General features: G+C 44.5%; 1 protein-coding gene across 1 annotated transcript in view; it reads left to right on the top strand.

Moving 5' to 3' along the window:
• COL22A1 (collagen type XXII alpha 1 chain) overlaps positions 1-3829 on the top strand; it is a 188294-nt gene extending 184465 nt beyond the window's left edge. Inside the window, exons 63-65 of the mRNA XM_082235454.1 lie at positions 145-327; positions 1815-1892; positions 3433-3829. Coding sequence (XP_082091580.1) covers positions 145-327; positions 1815-1892; positions 3433-3620 — 449 coding nt within the window. The 3' untranslated portion in view covers positions 3621-3829. The remainder of the gene's footprint in view (positions 1-144; positions 328-1814; positions 1893-3432) is intronic.
• Positions 3830-20985: the final 17156 nt, after the last annotated feature.

Raw genomic sequence — 20985 nt, 5'->3', positions numbered from 1 at the left:
GTGGTTTTGTCCAGGAGCCCCAAGGATTTCTTAGCTCAGCATTCGTGGAACAGGGAAGTTATTTCTCTGGTCATTGGCTCCAACATTCCCCCTTCTTTTTTCCAGACCCCCCAGGCAAAATAACTTTCTCTTTTTTTTCTGCAGCCAGACTGCCCTACCTCATAAGCCAGATGCAGCCAGCCCACGTCAAAGCACCTCAAGGTAGACCAGGGCCTCCAGGAGAACCTGGCAAGGAAGGTCCTCCAGGCAGAGGAGGTCCTCCAGGAGAACCTGGCAGGCCTGGACAGCCTGGTTCAGAAGGACCAGCAGGACCGATGGGCCCCAAAGGTGAGTGACCCTTAAGTACGGTGAGCAGAGACTGAGCTGAGATGGAGAACTCAGAATTAATATTTGCAAACAGCTGGAACAAGAAGAGAGTTTCTGCAAAAGGAAATGATGCATAATGACATTCTAAAGTTAGGTCAGTCTTGGAAAAACAAGGTCTTGAGAGACTCCAGGAGTGAAGTCAAACCACTGGAGAATCACAGTGCCTGCTGTGGCTGCAGAGGCCAGTAACACCAAAGTGACCTCCCTGGGGCACAAGCCTAGGCAGTGTGTATGGAGGTTCTGGGCTGCCCACACTCCAAAACCCCCTCTCAGCCTTGCTGATGTGGTCAAGAGGAAAGCAGAGCAATATGTTGGGCACCAACTTGGCTGCAGGTGTTGTTGTCATCATCATCATCATTTTATTTGTATACTGCCTTTCCACAGTTAGAACAGAGCTAAAGGCAGCTTACAATATGAAAAGATTTATAGTTACAAACATAGGAAAGTATTCATAAAAAATAAATAAAACACATCAAAAACTACATAACCAAACTGAACCATTTCCACATAAAAATAAAGATACAAAAATGAGAGTTTTAGAGTTTGGATTTCACATCCCGCTTTATCACTACCCAAAGGAGTCTCAAAGCTGCTAACATTCTCCTTTCCCTTCCTCCCCCACAACAAACACTCTGTGAGGTGAGTGGGGCTGAGAGACTTCAAAGAAGTGTGACTGGCCCAAGGTCACCCAGCAGCTGCATGTGGAGGAGCGGAGACGCAAACCCGGTTCACCAGATTACGAGTCCACCGCTCTTAACCACTACACCACGCTGTCTATCAACAACAGCAAAAACTCCTGACAAAACTTTCCCCAAAATACCCTAGTCCTTGCTGGGCAGCAGCAGTTCTTATAAAGCCCTGGGCCAGGGGTAGAGAGCCAGGATAGATAGATAAACTTTATTCACATTAGCCAACGGCCATAGCAACATAAAACAAGCATTATATACAATTAAAAAGACAACAATGGGTAAAAAGGGCAATCAAATGACCAAATAGAGAGGCAGGAATGGGGCCCTCTGCTTCCCAGCAGGTCAGATTTCCAGAAGGAGGCATGGAGGATGCCATCCAACTGTCTTAGGGACCTCAGTCTAGATTCATGTAGAGTTTACTCCCTAGCCTTTTCTTCTCCAGAAGATGTCCGGCAGGGCATTATTTCCATGGCATTTTCACACCCTAAAATGTATGCAGTAAATGGACGTAAGTGCAATCAAGCTCAGTGGGGCTTACTGTATAGGATTACTCTCTTACTGTCCATTTTTAACAACAGGAAAGTATAAACCTCATAAAGACAAGTATTTGTTTCTTTTTAAGTCCAAAAGCTTTTAGCTCATTATAACAGAGTGGTGAGTGTTAACATGCTGGAGAGTAGAATGGGTCCTAGTCAGGTTCCTCTTCCTTTTAATCTTCTGAACTCTGCTGCTCAAATTTTGTTTCGTTCTGCCCACCAGGTGAGAGAGGAGACAAAGGAGAGAAAGGAGATGCTGGTGTTGGCCAGAGGGGAGAAATTGGTCCCCCAGGAATTCCAGGTGAGTGAAGGAATGAGCAGATTTGACTTGGCATGATAGAATGCAGCATTGTCAGGGACTGGCAGGACTCCAGAGAGTTTGGGGCAGAGGCAGGCAACCAGGAGAGGAGACTAGTAATTTATACCTGAAAATGCGTCTCCACCCCCATCATTCTGCCCGGACACTGAGGTCCAGTGCTGAGGGCCGTCTGGCAGTTCCCTCGCTGAGAGAAGCGAGGTTACAGGGAACCAGACAGAGGGCCTTCTTGGTAGTGGCACCTGCTCTGTGGAACGCCCTCCCACCAGATGTCAAAGAGAACAACAACTACCAGACTTTTAGAAGACAGCTGAAGGCAGCCCTGTTAAGGGAAGCGTTTACTGTTTATTAAATTATTGTAGTTAAATATTCTGTTGGAAGCCACCCAGAGTGGCTGGGGAAATCCAGCCAGATGGGTGGGGTATGTATGTATGTATAAATAAATAAATAAATAAATTTATGGAGCTTGATGCTGCCCACAACGCAAGAGCCAGGGCAAGGGAACAGAGTTAGAGACAGAGGAAGGCACAGTCAACAGATGGGTCAGTAGACTCCACATCTTCCCTTGCCCCCGCTGTCTCCTAGAATCAGGAGAGACTTATAGTGGGAAGAGCAGCAGTGACTGCCAAGCAGGAGAAGTCTCATGTTGCAGGACATGAGCACAACCTGTCAAGGGAGGGTATATAAGCCAGCAGAAGGATAGGGTTGTCCCTGTTGCTGCAGTTGCTCTGCAAGGCTTAGACTTGTTGACAGCTGCCTAGAGGCTAGAAGTGTGTCTCTGTGTTTGTCCAGAGCACTGTAGAAGCTGTTAGAATTCCTGCTCCATGATTGCAGTCATGGGATTTTTGCCTATCACATGACGGTGTATGTTTTGACTCCACAAAGTGGGAAGTGACGGAGACAGGATGTTTGTGTTATTGTGTTCCTTTGTTCTTTCTCTTTGCTGTCTGATGCTAGAGAGACAGGGAGCCATGTTGCAGTGCTCCGTGTGTGTTTATATGTAAATAGATTAGCCAAAATGCTGAGTTGCTGAGGTCTGTTATGCAAGCTGCACAAACTCTGCGGATCCCTAAGTGTGCTGATGTCTGTTGGCATCAGTTGCTGTGATATTTGGGCTGAAGAAAGCTTTTGAAGCTCCCGAATGATCGACCAGGAGGGAAAGAACATGCCAGTTGGGTATGTGTCTCTGCCAGGGTCCTACTCGAGTGTAGGACAAGCTCCTGACAGAAGCTGCAGTGGGTGTTTCTTTTGTTGGTGAAAAAGTTTACTATCACACATGTGCCTTCCTTATCTGGGACTGGCCATGAGATGCACATGCCAATCTGGTACCCATCAGACTTTTCACTGTGAAGATGCTGCCATGTGTGGCTTTGGTCCAGCTTTGTTTTCAACCACCTTTAGACAACAGCTCATTTTGCAGGTGAAGCTGCCTTATCCTGAGCCTGACCATCCAAACACCAGTGCTATTTGGTCAGGCTGGCAGCAACGTGGCAGTGATGCTTACCCACAATGCTTTGTTCCCTAGGTGTCCCGGGTGAACCTGGCTATGGCAAAGATGGGATGCCAGGATCGCCAGGCCCCCAGGGCGAAGCGGGCGTTCCTGGACTGATGGGTCCCCAGGGGCCACCAGGAGCCAATGGACAATGTGACCCCTCTCAGTGTGCTTACTATGCAAGCCTGGCTGCCAGGCCCAGCAACGTCAAGGGGCCCTAGAAGGCAAGGCCGCAAAGCCCATGGACCTCCTATGGACCTACGTCTGAAACTTGAAGCAAGCAAGGAAGTTGCGAGGTCTCACCTGTTTTCCCTGCTTCTGTTTCTTTTTGAGAGGCCTTGTAGACTATTAAAACCATCCAATGCTGCCGGTCGGTCAAGTTTATCATAAATAAGAAGTTATAAATTGCTATTCTTTTATGAGGTGAAAAGTGCTCTTTGTTTTGCTTTTGTTTTCTCTAATATCAGGGCAAATTCAAAGTTGTTTTTAAAAGAAGGTTTTTTTAAATATATATATATATAAATATTGTCAATGAAGTATAGAAAGAATCCCTGTTAGAGCTGAAAAAGAAGACATTTTTGCTGTTGATTTTTAAAAATTCTTATTATTATCATCTCTGAAGGCTAAGCTAGGGGCACAGTAGAGACCTGGAAGGGAACAATGTGACAGAAAGAGGTCGCATACTGGCTGGATAAGTCATAAGTGGCAGTGGGAGATTAGGAACAACGTTGTAAATGTGTACACCCATTACAATCAGTTTCTGGAACAGGATATTTACTTAGCTGGAGGTACCTTCTGTCTGTCTAAAGATCATAGATGTAATTATTCAGGGCTTTGTTTAGCCCAAGTTGTAAGGCAGAGGGACTTGCTAATATTAAACGGTATGATAGAGAGAGGGAATATACCCACTTTACAAAGCATGGAGGCAGTGTGATAGATTATATTGTGATCTTACAATTTGCATATAAGTTTGTCATTAGGAGCCTCAGATTCTCCTTGGTCCATCTAGATAGCATTTCTTGCTTTGTCAGGGAGCAGCTGCCAAGCATTTCCATCAAGCGTCTGTCCAAGCACAATCTGGGACTGACCCTGCTTCCTGCATGCAAAACAGTAGCTCTGTTACTGAGCCCTTCCCCTAAGAATAAAATAAGTCTTCATGGATTTGAATATGGGATCTAATTAAATGTAGACATAGGAATCTGTCTTCTGTCAAGTCTTGCCATTGGTCCATCTTGCTTAGAATTGTCTACGGTGGCTGGTAGCAGGTCACCGTTTCAGACAGGGAGCCTGTCCCAGGAGATGTCATCACCTCAGACCTTCTACATGCAGTGCAAATGTTCTACCAACTGATCTACAGCTTTCCCCTTACAGGCCTTGTCAACTGCCCATTCACCTTCCTATACATTTCTCCCTAGCCACCTGATTTTCTCACCCACGTCTGAAGGTTTCAGCTGTGGGGGGATGTCTAGGGTGAAGGGAAAGTGGCTGGCAGGAGAAGGGGGAGTAAAGAACCACTTTTCCCTGTGTGTTTCTTCTGTACCTCTTCCGTTTTCCAATGATTAAGCAATGTCCCATGAATCAAAGAATCAGGTCTGTAACTGAAAATCTGTCTTTGCCCTCATCATCTCCTAAATATTTCTTGCTTTATTTTCATCCGAGTCTCCCCAGCACACCTGCATCCAGTCATTATTAAACAAAATGACAGAGGAAAAGCCTTTTTTTTTTTTAACCGCCCTGAGACCTCCGGGTATATAAATTCAATAAATAACAAAATAAATAATACATAAAAGTGAGGGGATATATGTAACAAGTATTTGCTTCTTCAGCAAAATGTATCAGTCCAAACCTATGTTTTTGCCTTGATTTGGCTCAATTCCCCAAGGCTCAGGGTGAGTGGGTAACACTGTAAACTGGTTATTTTGCATTTTAATAGTGCAATCCTTGACTTGTTTGCTCAGAAGTCAGTCCCACTGCAGTCCTACCTGTGATCCTCGAAGAATGAACTTGGGATATTAGGACTGCGTCTTTAATATCACATACCACAGCATATTGGAAGATTTTCCTGAAGAAGTGAGATAGTTGGCACCCATCTGTCTTGGGAGACAATGGAGGAGTCAAGCTGTTGGAAGGTTGCAGAGCCTGCTGTGGCTGTTGAGACCGATACAGGAGAGACATGTTTTGTTGCAGCTGGGGAAGATGAAGGTGTTGGGTTGTGCTGCTGTAGATACACCATGGCTTCTTCTCTCTGCACCCCTCCCAGTGGTCATTCCTCCTCTGGTCACTGCTATGGATGCACAACCTGTCTGTCTCCAGGCACTGTGGTCTTCTGTGAGGGATTCCCACATGGTGGGGTTGAAGTTGCCAGCCTTCATGTTATGTTTGCAGACATCTTTGTAATGCAGAGTTGGTCTGCCAAAGGGCCTGGTATCTGAATCCAGGTCCTTGTAGAGCAGGCATAGGCAAACATGGCCCTCCTGATGTTTTGGGACTACAACTCCCATCATCCCTAGCTAACAGGACCAGTGGTCAAGGATGATGGGAATTGTAGTCTCAAAACATCTGGAGGGCCAAGTTTGCTAATGCCTGTTGTAGAGCATGTAAAGTAGAGAAATAGCTGGCATTAATTTTGCTGGCTGGGTGGTGTGGTTGGTAGAGGAAACCATTCCAGCCGAAGTTGAATTCCAATGCTGGAATCAACCTCAGAACTGCCTGGGTGGGATCAGAGCATCCCTGCGCTGGGGCACTGCAATCAGGATTGCATCCGGGATGCTGAGAGAAGATATACCGTATTTTTTGCACCATGACACTCACTTTTTTCCTCCTAAAAAGTAAGGGGAAATGTCTGTGCGTGTTATGGAGGGAATGCCTACAGGTGGCATGCCTATGGATTTTCCTCCTCTAAAAACAATGTGCGTGTTATGGTCGGGTGCGTGTTATAGAGCGAAAAATACGGTAGTCAATGGGAAATCTGCCAGGTCAATTCCACAGATCTAGGAAGATGCAATGCTACTTGATTCTTGATCCATTAAATTCTGACTGTCAGCTCACCAGAGCCCCACTGCAGGCAGATAATCATTCCCAGTTTGGGTACCTAAGATCCTTTTGGAAAAATATATAAACTGGAAATACTGAATCTGAAACCTCATGCATGCAAAGCCATTGTTCTATAATGGAGCTTTGAGCTCACATGGCTATGCCATGGCACAAATCTCACAAATACCGTTTGGCACCCATTGCCTTCTTGTTTACAAATGTTTTCTTTGCCAAGATTAGCCAAGGGGCAGCTGTATGGTTGGGCTTTGTTCTCCCCTTTGTTAAGTGAGCTGGCTTTTTTAACCTGCGGATTCTGAAGCAGCCAAGTACAATAGAGACAGTAGTAGTGGTGGAGGAGCAGGCAACAAGTCCATGCAATAAATTTCAACGGAAGAAGCTCTTAGACTGTGCTGTTGATTTAGTGTTAAAGACAAATGTTATTTATATATTTTTAAAGGTGCTATTTTTATGTGGGTTTTATGGCATCAGTGCTTTCCTTTTTTTGAAGAAATGCAACAGTATAATCTGTGGAGTGTCTAAATTATTGTGATTGTAGCAAGCAGGCTCTATTCCAGATAATTATGATGCCTGTGTTGTCTCTGAAGGAGAAATCTCAGAAGTATTTTGCTGGCAAATAAATATCTTAGCCAAAATGTTTTAAGGGAGTTTGATTTGCAGCTTTGTCTCTTTCTTGTTGGACTAAATATTGGGGAGGGGGGCATTTTGCTGGTGATGAGTTTTTGTTTCCTGAGGTACTATTTCTGGGTTAGTGGAGTCTGTAACCTGAAGCGTATGTAACCTGAAGCATTTGTAAGTGGTCCCTTTTGCAACACTGCCTCATGGTCCTATTTGACTAAGGTGGTGGCTGCTGTTTTCAGTGGGATTATTAAACCCTTCCCCACCCACGTGCCCACTGCTTTTGTGTGCTGTGCTGAATTTCTGGCACAAAAGATTGCAGGCATCTGAAATCCTTCCCTCTCAGAATAATTTCAGGCTATAATGTATATACATGTTATTTTGCATTATTTAATAAAGTTAAATATTCAAAAAGCACCATTTATCTTTATGGGTAGGCTACCAGAGGCATGCATACAAAAATGCTTATTTATTTTCATGCACACTTTTTTTAAAGAAAAAAAAATCACAAATGGATATGTCACTGGGCCCAATGGAACTTAAGGTTTGAAAAAGCAGAAGCCGATATGAACGTATTTTTCCATCCTCGCTAATAAAATACCAGCCTTTGTAACTTGCTAAATATTTCATATATTGTTAAATACACATTTGGTGACACAGACATTATCTCTCCACCTAAGTCCCAAGTTTTAATTGCTATGCTTTCAAGGAATGTCTTTTATTGCATTTTATTATTATTACGAATGCTTCTATTTTAATGTATTGAGAGGATTATATTGTACAGTGGTACCTCGGGTAACATATGCTTCAGGTTACATACGCTTCAGGTTACAGACTCCACTAACCCAGAAATAGTACCTCAGGTTAAGAACTTTGCTTCAGGATGAGAACAGAAATCATGCAGCGGCGGTGCGGCAGCAGCCGGAGGCCCCATTAGCTAAAGTGGTGCTTCAGGTTAAGAACAATTTCAGGTTAAGAACGGACCTCCGGAACGAATTAAGTCCGTAACCAGAGGTACCACTGTAGAGGTTTATATTCTAATGGTTGTGTAACTGTCCTTTGTCCTTGCAAACTTCTTAGAAGCCTATTTTGACATTTAGCATTATATGGTAAGCATATTATTGCAATGCGCTCGCCATGGGGCTTCCCTTGAAGATGACTCGAAAACCTCAATTGTTTCAAAATGCAGTGGCCAGATTATGTTCCACTCTCACATAAACCCTGTTTCAAAACAGCTTTATTGGTTACCAGTTCATTTCTGGGCTCATTTCAAGAAGCTCACACCTCCTTCACTACAGATACCCCCCCCCCCCCCGCTTTGGTGTTAAAATAGGCAGAGGCAAGTCCTCTTAGTTGTTCCACCACCCTCAGAAGCTCTGGAGGTGGCAACCTAGGAAAGGACATCTTCATCATGCAGCTTTTGAAAATGCTGAAAACACACCTCTTTTCCAGTGTGGTGTAGTGGTTAAGAGAAGTAGACTCGTAATCTGGTGAATCGGGTTCACTTCCCCGCTCCTCCACATGCAGCTGCTGGGTGACCTTGGGCTAGTCACGCTTCTCTGAAGTCTCTCAACCTCACTTACCTCACAGAGTGTTTGTTGTGGGGAAGGAAGGTGAAATATACTCAGAGTCGCCAAGTGATTTCATGCTCTTTATTCAGCTCATAGTGGTGAGGAGGAATGAATGAAAGTCCCCTCAAAGTATCTGCTTTATATACATTATTTACACAATGGGCTGCACATGATTGGCTAATTCCGGAATTCTACTGTAAGCCAATCAGGTTGTGGATTCACTTCTATCTGGAGCATGATTGGGTGGTTCCTGCCAACCAATCATACTGCTGCATTCTGAATCCTATTGTTCTAGGACCAATCAGACTGCTGCAGTTTGGATCCTATTCAACTCAGTACATAACAGAAGGGAAAGGAGAATGTTAGCCACTTTGAGACTCCTTGGGGTAGTGATAAAGCGGGTTATCAAATCCAAACTCTTCATTTTCTTCTTCCCTGGCATTTGCAGCTGAGATGTATACTTTTAAGTCCCACCTTTAAAATATGTGCTTCTGTGATTCAAAGTCATTCCAAACTGTGTTTAACATTTTGATTATCACAATCCACCGTAGGAACTTAGGGTTAAAGGAACATGGGGTTAAATAACAACAGGAGCAACAAAAAAGGATGATGTCATATCCTCCAACATTTCTCTGATGAAAATAGGGACGTCCTAAGGAAAAACGGGACAATCCGAATCAAATAAAAAACTGGGACGGCTTCTGCAAATCCAGAACCATCCCTGGAAAATAGGAATACTTGGTGGGTCTGTGGTGTAGAGACCACTGGAGGAAAAAGACAGCCATCTTGCATCACCGGCATTCCCAGTGATATCAATACCTTTTGAATTGGGCGAAAGCGACTGCAATACATCAGACTGCAAAAGAAAAGAAAAACAGGTTGTAACAGGTGAGGACTGACAGATGGTGAAGGTAATCAATAGCACAGAACTGTAGTTTCAGTTTACATTGAAATGGAAGTTGGCTTTGCTTAAGTAAAGAAAACAGTGTGGGCTGGGCTGTGTACTTTCTGTCAGGAGCCGCACAAAAGATGAGGAAGTTTTTGCTCTCCAGAGACACAAGTGTTTACCTACCAGATGTAGCTGAGCAACCTGAAAGCTCTCTGTATTTACAATGAGGAAGAATTCAGGTGGACTGAGAGCCAGGCTGAGGGAAGTCTCAAAAGCAGCTGACAGTGGACCATGACCCCTTTCCTCCTGTTTCACCAAGAAGGAGGATGAAACTAGCCGGCAACTTCCCTCTGCCCCTACTCTATGCTGACCAGCAATGGAAATTCCAACAGAACACGATCCCCAGTACAAAGGTGGGAAAAAGCTCAAACTGGAAGGCAAAGAGTTGATGTCAGTGCCTCGCCAGATCTTTGCACTGCAAGGATTGAGAGTTCTGGAGATGACTCCAGAACGAGAGAGCTGCCTGAGGTACAGGATGGATCTTGTCCCTCGTGAGATTGGCCACTTGCAAAACCTGGCCTTCCTCTACCTGGACTCCAACAACTTGAAAGAGGTCCCTGCTGAGATAGGCTCCTTAGGCAAGCTGGAGAGACTCACCCTCAGCAACAACAGCATAACCTCTCTGCCTGAGGAAATAGGAGGCCTCCAGAAACTTCATAGTCTCCATTTGGCAAACAACAGCCTGGCAGAGCTCCCTGCACCTGTTTGTCAGCTGAGGAACCTGGTCTTCTTAGATGCTACCGATAACCACATCAGCACTATCCCTGACGCCATTCAGCAGCTGCAGAAACTGGAAACATTGCTGCTGCTTTTCAATTCTCTCAGGCATCTGCCACGGGGAGTCTGTTCCTTAAAGGCCTTGAAGACTCTCTGGCTAGGACAGAACAACCTCAAGGCTCTCCCGTCAAACTTCGGTCAGCTGGTAAACTTGGACTGGGGTTCAAATTACTGTTCCTGCAGCTTTGAAGGGAATCCATTGGTGCAACCACCTCCTGAAGTGTGCAGTGGAGGGCCTGTTGTGATCAGGGAGTATTTTGCCTCTTTTAGGGGATAAATATCTATGTGTAGGGTAAGTAGAGCTGAGAGAGAAGTTAACACTTACAGGGAAGCATATCTGATTTGCATTTCCTCTAACAACACTTGGCAGCCATCATTTGGAATTCACACTTCTTCAAATAATGCATATGCAATCTATCTATCTATCTATCTATCTATCTATCTATCTATCATCTATCTATCTATCTATCTATCTATCTATCTATCTATCTATCTATCTATCTATATCTATCATCTATCTATCTGTCTGTCTGTCTATCTATCATCTATCTATCTATCTATCTATCTATCTATCTATCTATCTATCATCTATCTATCTATCTATCTATCTATCTATCTATCTATTATGGATTTGAGTATGCATAGAAATGCACGCATTCATGAAAATGACATCCAAAAATGCATTATACGAGGAAATGCATTATACTGGGCGAAATTGCTTTGCAAAAAAATGTGCACATTGGGGGAAATTGCATACAAATGTGTGCTTTAGAAGAAATGAATATTAAAATGCTGATGTGTTTTCATGTTGAATTGAAGTTCCTAAATCCACCTTTTGACGATCTCATATCATCCGGATTGTGGAGGGTAGGATCCATGCTAGGCAATCAGGCTCTGACGCCACCAGGATCCTATCTCCGCTGGATAGATGTTTCTCATTTTCATGTGGTTCATTGCAATGTGTCCTATGCATTGGCTCTGAATTTGCATTGCATATGTTCTAATTATGGATGTATTTTTTAATATTTTAATTAGATTGTTTTATTGTGTGTTTTAATCATAGATGTTTATATCTTGAGGCTTGTATAATTGGTTTTTATTGTTGCAAACAACCTAAGGAGCAAGCCCTTAGCAAGATCCACCAGGAGGAGCTGGTTAGGATCCAGATGGTCTCTTGCTGAGCTGAGAGGTCTATGGTGCAGCTGGGCTATGCTGGCTTAAATCCTGCATCCTTGCACCCATACAGCATGCAGCTGGCTGAGCCAAACCTGGTTGATCTGAAACTGGTGTAAGCCCTGAGAAGAGGGTATTCTGGTACGGTTGCCATGTGCCCTCTTTTTCCAGGACACACCCTCTTTTACAGGGGTAAAATTTCTGTTTGGGTGGATTTTTAAAATTTGACAAAATGTCTCTGGCTATACTTTCTGTATGAAGACACTGCTGGCTGAAGACTTGCTTTCCTCTTATCTTCTCCTACCCCCCTCAGCAACATATCACAGCCTCTACAGCCTACATATAGTAAAGGTAAAGGGATCCCTGACCAATTGGTCCAGTCGTGGCCGACACTGTGGTTGCGGCACTCATCTCGCTTTATTGGCCAAGGGAGCCAGCATACAGCTTCCGGGTCATGTGGCCAGCATGACTAAGCCACTTCTGGTGAACCAGAGCAGTGCATGGAAACGCCGTTTACCTTTCCACCGGAGCGGTACCTATTTATCTACTTGCACTTTGACATGCTTTCGAACTGCTAAGTTGGCAGGAGCAGGGACTGAGCAATGGGAGCTCACCCTGTTGTGGGGATTCGAACCCCCGACCTTCTTATCAGCAAGTCCTAGGCTCAGTGGTTTAACCCACAGTGCCACTACTACATATAGTAGGGGTATTTAAAATGAGAGTTGTCATAGCGTCTTCTTTTTTGCTCTTCAAAATATGGCAACACAATTCTGGGGACATAGGACTTGGGGGGGGCAGGACTTAGGCTGAGCATGTGACCTGGCACCCCAGTGTAAACTAACCCAACAAAATGGATGGTGTAACTCTAGTACTATTTTAAAGGGTTGTTTTCCTTTTGCCAGGCTTCTCTTTGCCTCCGTCAGCAGTAGTGCCTCTACTCTGGTGCAACTTTACACCAGATTGATTAACTCTGGCTTCTTGTGAAAAGGATTGCTCTCTTAGCAGTAAGCCATGCATTTTTATTTTTATGTAGATTATAATTCTGGATACCTATATCCTAACGCTTCTTGTAATTGGTTTTACACTTAGAATTCTGATCGGCATTAAGTGGCATTTAAGTTAAAATGTTGATGATGATGATGATGATGATGATGATGAAGATGTATTTGTTTATTACACATTTATAAATGTTTATATTTTTAATGCTTGTTTAATTGATTTTCATTCTTGTAAATCACATAGAAATCAATTTTGCCATTCAGCGGTAAATATATATAATATTAAATAATAACAACAACAACTGTGCAATACTGCCATGTTTGGGGGAAGAAGCTCTGCAGGGGGTGAAAGAGACTTTCTAACTGCAACATGCTTAACCCTCACTATTAGGAAGCAGGAAGCAAGTAGCCTGTGTCTGGATCTGTGGGGCAAAACGAGGTTGCAGCATCTCTATTTAGGTCACCCACGTAGGCAATGTCAGCAACTGTCCTCTGTCCCAGCAGGTTACGGCTCATGAATTTTAAAACCAAGTTTTGATCCAGCATGCTGAGCAGTGCTCAGGCAGTTAGGTCTGCCTGCTATTTTAATTCCCCACCATGATCGAGACGGATGCTATAGGGGCACATTGTAAGCAGTTTAAATGTTGGCTGGGCACAGCCATTCCATTCTCTTTTTTTTCCATTTTTTAAATTAGTTTTCCAAATTTATAACAAACATATCCACAAACATAAAAGGAAAACATCAACAAACAAACAAACAGACAGACAGACATATATCCTAACTATCATATTTCCACTTTTGTTATCATTGTTGGGTGACTTCCTCGAATCCCCCTGGCTGAGTTTCCATATAAATCATTATAGCAGTTTTCCAAAACTATTTTCACATAAAATTTACTTGGTCCATTAACATCTTTCTTTCTTTTCATTTTGACTTTTATCCATAGTATTCTACAACATCACATATTTAAATCCTAGGCCAATCTGATACTCGCAAGTAATTCTATTTAAGTTATCTTAACATATTTAACTAAATAGTCTTTGAATTCCTTCCATTCCTCTTGGTACTCCTCCTCCTTCTGGTCACGGACTCTTCCAGTCAGGTCGGCTAGCTCCAAAAATTCCATCATCTTCATCTGCCATTCCTCCACTGTTGGACAGCCATTCCATTCTCTTTGCACCGCTGGTGTTGCCTGCTGCCATGTAAGCTTAGAGGGGACCACCAGCGGAGAATGGGGGAGAGGGTGGAATGAGACCTTTTTGTTTACATTCAGGAGCTAGCGTTGCCTTGTACTGAAGTAGAACTCTCTAGGCAATCAAGGACACTGATAAAGTAGGCTTCGCCTAAAGTGTTCTACTAGCACTCAAGTAAGTCGTCAGTAGAAGCCCCCTGTAGGCCTTCCCTGTAGAGCATTGGGAAGAGTAGCGGGTAGGGGGGCACAGGATGGAGCGTGTGACAAATGTCCGGGATGGGAATTGCTTGCACAATCCTGTCCCTCTCCACAGAAACAGAATTTGAGTGTTTAGGCAGAAACCCAAATGTGCCCAATATCTAGATCAGTGCTTCCCAATTGGGGGCTCTGTGGACCCCACCCAAGGGTTCCATGACACGTACCTGCCAGCTGTCTGCGACACTCCACTTTGGGGGCCCGTACCTTTGCAGGGTATGGTGGCATCATTCACATAATAAAGACTACCACAGAGATACCAACATTTACAAAAGTAGGGGATCAGTGGCTTGGAATTTGAGAAACAAGGGGGTCCACAGTATTGAGTTAATTGGGAGCCACTGACATAGAAGAAGAAGAAGAGTTTGGATTTGATATCCCGCCTTTCACTCCCCTTCAGGAGTCTCAAAGCGGCTAACATTCTCCTTTCCCTTCCTCCCCCACAACAAACACTCTGTGAGGTGAGTGGGGCTGAGAGACTTCACAGAAGTGTGACTGGCCCAAGGTCACCCAGCAGCTGCATGTGGAGGAGCAGAGACGCAAAACCGGTTTCCCAGATTACATGACTACCGCTCTTAACCACTACACCACACTGGCTCTACACAGATGGACAGGTAGGGAATAGGGGCTGCCATCCCTGCTTGCATTGCTCCCCTCATAGCTCCTTCAACTCCCCCATCCCAGACTACCAGCCAAACTCTGCACCTTGTGGCCAATCCACCCTTCTGACTGTTCACCCCAAAGTCCCCTCTTCTCCACAGTTCATCCCCAACTCCCTCCTCCCCTCACAGCTCACCCTAATCCGAAGAGCTGCCTGTTGCTGCTGCCACTGGTGATGGGGAGGGGAATGAAGTCTCCTCCCCCCACTTCACACTCATCCCCACACCACCGCTGCCAGAAGGAAGCATGAGGTACAGGCCTAGCACCAATGAAATATTTGGCTGTCCTTCCCAGGCTGCCCATTAAGCATGCTTCTTTCCACTGTTCTCCCTCCCTCCTTCCATCCTGAATGTTTGCAGAGTCCCTTTGCCTCAGGCCTACAAGACCTGAATGTTGAAAGATGAGAACATAACCATGCCTTATATATCTTAGTGGCACCATTACGCAGAGCGAACATTAACTTGAGGTGCTGCCACAACATTAAAATCTAATCTTCTCTCGGTTGTCTTGTGCTTGAACTGTGGTGTTTGTTCCCTCTTGTTTATTTCAACTTTTGGTCCACGCTGGTGAAAAGTCTCAACCTGCAGCCGCTGACAATTTGAGTGAGTTGCACAGAGCTTCCTTTAACTACTCTGGAGCAATTTATGCTGCGGGTTGCCACTTAAAGTGTCAGGCTCCCAAATCACAGAGCAGGGGTTTTAGCTCACTCCTTCGTTTATTTATTCACTCGTTCTTTCTGGCAGGGCTAATGGGCCTTTTAATGGTTATATGACAGCAAAATATCAAGGAACACACAGACCTTCCATTATTGAGCCACTGCCTATTTCAGGAAGTGGCGGACTTTGGGCTTTAAAATTTCAGTGGCGTCCTATACAATGCCAAAATTTGGCACCACCACCTCCTGTGGCTTGGCAAACCGAGTTGTGCTCCCGAACCAGTTGTGCTCCCCTAAATCCATGGGGACATGGGGACATGAAGAGGAATGGGGGCACCTGCTGAAAGGATTCTTCTTGATAAAGCTTTGGACAATATGTTTGTGTATCCAAAACAAGAAGTTGTGTGATGAGACTACATTGATTATTTGGCATTCATCTCACATCCAGTGAGGTTTGCTTTGATGCCTCAGCCAACATATGGGAAGATGGCCTGGAAAAACCCTTTTTTCTTTGCCCTCTGATGTCCCGAATTTCACTGGCAGTGATTGTTTCTGAGTCCAGCAGTGCTGATTGGCTTAGAAACCCACAAAAGCTGCTTCCTGTGTCTAGGTGGCTTCACCATTCATGCTGTGATGGTAGACCAATGTATTTTGATCTAAGATATCAAACCAAATAGCTATAGGAGTAAGGAAGGAAAGAAACGTCAGGCTTAGTGTTTCACTGAAGGTGCTTTCATAGCTGCAAGGCTTTCAGACTGTTGCTATTTTGGAGGGTGGGATTCAGTCGCATGCTGACAAATAAGGCCACACACCTATAGTGGGTCAGAAGGTCTTGCACAGCAAGTCCACTTTCCCCAAGGATCATATGAATTGCAGTAACGAAGCTGGTGAGAAAACACACTGGAACGTGTGCAACAGCATTCACTTGATGCAACCTCATAAAACGTCCCTGCAAATATATATTGGTGAATGCTCAATTAGCAGGACATCTGGAAATAGGGTTGCCAGACCCTACAGGGCTGACCTGAAGTCTCCAGCTTTGTTTGACCCACTCCAGGTGGCTGGGGGGGGGGAGGAGAGGGAGGAGGGAGTTGAATCTCCAGGTGAGTGAGAGCACACAAAAAAAACAAGCTTGCAAGCTTCAGCCCAGCAGGAGCCAGCTGCAAATTATTATGGCATTGACTCTCTGGGATGCATATGACCACATCCCCTTCCTCTTTCTCCCTCCCAATTAACCTTTGTCTGTGCAAATTATTGCACAACCTCTTTGGGGCCCATGACATCACCAGGGACTGACCCTAGGTCTTAGGTTTGGGCCCCAACATCTCAGAGTCTGGCATGTTACTGACCTTGCAACCCTATCTGGAAATGACCTCAGTAGTAATGCATGGATTCCTTACACCTCTCACCACTGGCCAAACTTCTTGACTGGCCTCTACTTGATAGGACTGGAACTGACCTGGTTTTTGTTGAGTTATTCCCCCTACCCCACCCCAGTGTCCCAGATTTACTCTCTTTTCTCCCAGTTCCCTTCCAAACTTAGCCTCAAAGAGCCATCATGCCATTTCCGCTGTTCCTTTTCACACAAGAATTATAGATATAAAAAATCTCATCAGCATTTCATTCTTTTCCTTTCCTTTTCAGGTTCAACATACATTGCATTCCAGAAGCCCCCCCCCACTGCCACTCAGCTCCTTCCATCATCTCTTTGACACCCTTTTCTTCCTCCCTTGCTATTTTAAAACGTCAATGGCTCCCTTTCCTCCCCTTGAAGTGAGCCAGGAGCAAAATGATGAGACGCTCAGAAACTATCAGCATGATGAAACGAGAGCGCCTTCTGCACAAAGAGCACTTAAGAGTAGGAGCTCTTCAACTCATCCTGTTCCACAATGGGGGGATACTTTGAATACCATCAGGAAAGATGAATAACCTAACAGCGTCACATTCATGGAGATGCATGCTATATTACCATCATTTGCAGGCCAAAGGAAGAGAAATGTTCATTAGGATCTTATCCCATAGACCAGCCTTTCTCAACCTGTGGGTCCCCAGATGTTGTTGGACCTCAACTCCCACCACCCCTAGCTAGCAAGGCCAGAGCTCATGGATGATTGGAGTTGTAGTCCAACAACATCTGGGGACCCACAGGTTGAGAACCACTGTCATAGACCAACAGCACACTCATTTTCCAAGTATGGACCAAAATGGCACCATCCCACATGAAAGGAGAGATATCCAGCCAATCACCTCCTCCAGTGATTGACTCATTGCAGAGGAAAGATAGGAGGCAAAGGGATAAAAAGATACTTTCACTCCTGTCCTCCCTCTGCAGTTCCGTGTGCAGATTGGATTGCTTATTAACACTGCCCCAGATATTAAATTTACATAGCTCACCTAGTACAAAGTCAGGGTATCACACAGCCAACTGCTGCTATGGGTCATGGGCCTATCAAATGAGCATCATGTTCCCCACAGTGGCCAATGAGAGTTCAGTCTGGGACTTCAATATGCAGGGCATTGAGCTCCAAGAAGCTGGCATTCAGAGGAATGCTGTCTTTTGTAACAGGAGAGTCATATAGTCATTGTGATGAACAGATCTTCATAGGCTTGTCCTCTTAGGAGACCATAAGTTTAACATGAGTCAACAGTGTGATGCAGTAGCAAAAAAAAGCCAATGCATCTAGGGATGAACTCTGCTGAACTCACAAACGTGAGGACGGTAGAGTAATCTCTAATAAATATATCCTCTCCTAGCATCTATGCACATCCCTACACCTTTAATGATGGAGAGATTTGGGAACACATTTCAGCATTTCATTTGTGCTGTGTTCAGAGTTCAGCTTTCCTTATTTTTCTATTATCCTTGTATCTCCAGTGGATACTTATTTGCTGAAGGAGGATGCTCCACTGTTTCCTTAATTAAGAACTTTTCAGCTTTCATAAAAGTTCACATTATTAATAAGGCTTGTTTAATCCCAGCACGGCTTGTTTACTCTGGAGGTTAATTCCCTCTGCCATGCTTCCTTAATCAATTCTCTGCAGCTTTACATTGTCTGCGGTTCCTCTCTGCTCCACTTGGTTGTTGTTCTCATCCTCAGTTAAATGAAATCAACATTGGTTTGCATCTCAGCGCAGCCCTCATTGTGTCAGGGGTAGCCTGCAATGTTTTTCTCCGATAATAGTGGCATTTGCGTTGGGACTGCACTGCTACAAAAGTCCTCACGTGAGCTGTTTTTCAACATCACTTTGCCAGGGAAAAAGACTCAGAAGGCAGAGTCATGGTGGAAAGGCCTTATTTATTCAACTATAATATTAGAAGACCTCCCAAGCAATCATCAAATTATGTAAACACAGGAAGGTGAGCTTGCACTGACATACATGGCTGTCTAGCATTCACTAAGGAAGAGGAGGAAGAGGAGGAGGAGGAGGAGGAGGAGGAAGAAGAAGAAGAAGAAGAAGGTCCTAAGAGCCAATCAAGGGCTTCCCCCAAAATTCCTAATCAGCCCCCAGAAAGGGTGACTAGCAAAAAAGAGGGAGGGGATGTTCATCCAATTTGCAGATGGCACCAAACTGGGAGGGGTGGCCAATTCTGCAGAAACCAGAATCAGAATTGAAGGTGGCCTTAATAGATTGGAGAACTGGGCCAAAACTAAGAAAATGAATTTCAGTAAGGTTAAATGTAATGTTTTGCACTTACAGTAGGCAGGGATGACCAGCTCCACTAATATAAGATGGGGGCCATATCTCACATGGTTGTTGGAGCAAGCTTGTTTTCTTTCCTGCTCTGGAGGGTAGGACCCAAACCAATGGATTCAAGTTACAAGAAATGAGATTCTAATTAAACCTCAGGAGGAACTTTCTGAAGGTAAGAGCTGTTTGACAGTGGAACAGACTCCCATGGGAGATGGTGGACTCTCCTTCCTTGGGGCTTTTTAAGCAGAGGTTGGGTGGACATCTGTCAAGGGTGCTTTAGCTGAGATTCTTGCATTGCAGGGGGTTGGACTAGATGACCCTTGAGCGCAGACTTACCTACATTCACTTGCATCAGTGTCCCTGAAAGGGGAGAGGAGGAGCAGCCCAGGGGACATGTGGACAGGCATACGGTCTCCTAGCCACTTCAAGCCAGAGTGGAGAGGCACTGTTTTTCTGCCCCCCCCCCCCCCCGGGCTTGCTCCCTTGCATCCCTTCCAACATTTCTCTGATGAAAATAGGGATGTCCTATCCCATACCCTCCAACATTTCTCCAATGAAAATAGGGACATTTTATGGAAAAGCGGGAAATTCCAGGATCAAATCAAATTTGCTTTGTTAAAAAAAAAATGCATGTTAAGATAGTGCAAAGACACAAATAATGCCATGTCTAGTTTGGTCCTCAATTATGTCCAGCAGCAAGAGAAACAATAGTCAAGAAGTGTTCAACACCATACTGAGACATTAGGGGGTGCTAAAGTATTCTAGTCCTTCCTAAGGCAGAGGATGGTCATGTTCTGTTTTTAATTACAGGGTTGCAACTTCTCCCTTTCCTAAGGGGAAAGGAATTTGTATGATGTTTGAGATTTGTTCCATAGGATAAATGTGTTGGAGGGATTCGTAAATGACACCTTTAATCCAACCCATGCAATGATGCAATGAGCCACTTCCCCCACCAGCACCTCAGTTGACTTCTTCTCAGGGGACTCCTTGACAAGAGGGCAGGAAGGGCAAGGGACCTGGTATGCATGTGCATATTTAGCCCCAAGTTGTTGTTGTTGTTTTTTTAAGTGGTTGGGTGATTAGGAACATAGGAAGCTACCCCTCACTTCCTTCTATAGCATGTGCAGAAATCACCTTCTTGGCTGTTGGACCCACTACTGGTCTCTTCTGCTCAATCCACCAGAGCCTGTCTTCATTTGCAAAGGAAGTCCCAACTCACTGAGGGCTTGAGACCCATCTAGTTCAGCCGGCCAGTCAAAGGTGTTCCCAGAAATAATAAGGGCTAGGTGCAGTGTGGAGCAGGAAGATGCCATTTGTCCGTTACCTCAGACGTCATTGGTGGTGGAAGGGCTTTTCTGCCCACCCCCACATTAACAAAGGTACAGCCTTTTGTCCCTAGGGGAGAGAACTGTCTTGAATAAGGGAAGGGGTGGTGGAAATATAGCATAAATCTCTAGAAAAGACTGGGGGTGAGGAAAATGCCACCCAACAGCATGGACCATGTTACCCCAGTGAATGTCTGCTTGTTTATCCTATGATGATGTACATAAATAAATTCTATGGTGGAGCTATAAAACACCTGAAACTCGAGTAGTTAGGCATTTATTTATTTATTTATGAAAATTTATATACCACTTGATTGTAATAAAACCTCAAAGCAGTTGTTAATTATGGTCCTGTAAAGAGTAGCATTTTTTTTTTTATCCTTTAGGTTATTCTCTCTCCTCATCCTTGTTCTAGAATAAAAACTAGTTTCCAACCAGTCATCCCAATGTCCATTTCCGTGTTTATGTGACCCATTTCTGAACATGTTTTAGTATTGCTTACTTTCTACAATATCCTTCAGTGTTCAAATTGAAGCCCTTCTTTCTACCGCTACCCAGTCCCACTCTGCATAAGAGCATCTTCTCCCAATTGCTCTCCAAGGTTCTGAAAGCTCTTTGATCATCTCTGCACAAGCACCTTTGAAGCTCCTTTGTGCGGCCACAAATTC

Source organism: Podarcis vaucheri (assembly GCF_965113315.1).
Source record: "Podarcis vaucheri genome assembly, chromosome: 8".
Taxonomy (NCBI): Eukaryota; Metazoa; Chordata; class Lepidosauria; order Squamata; family Lacertidae; genus Podarcis; species Podarcis vaucheri.
This window is presented reverse-complemented; position numbering and strand designations above follow the sequence as displayed.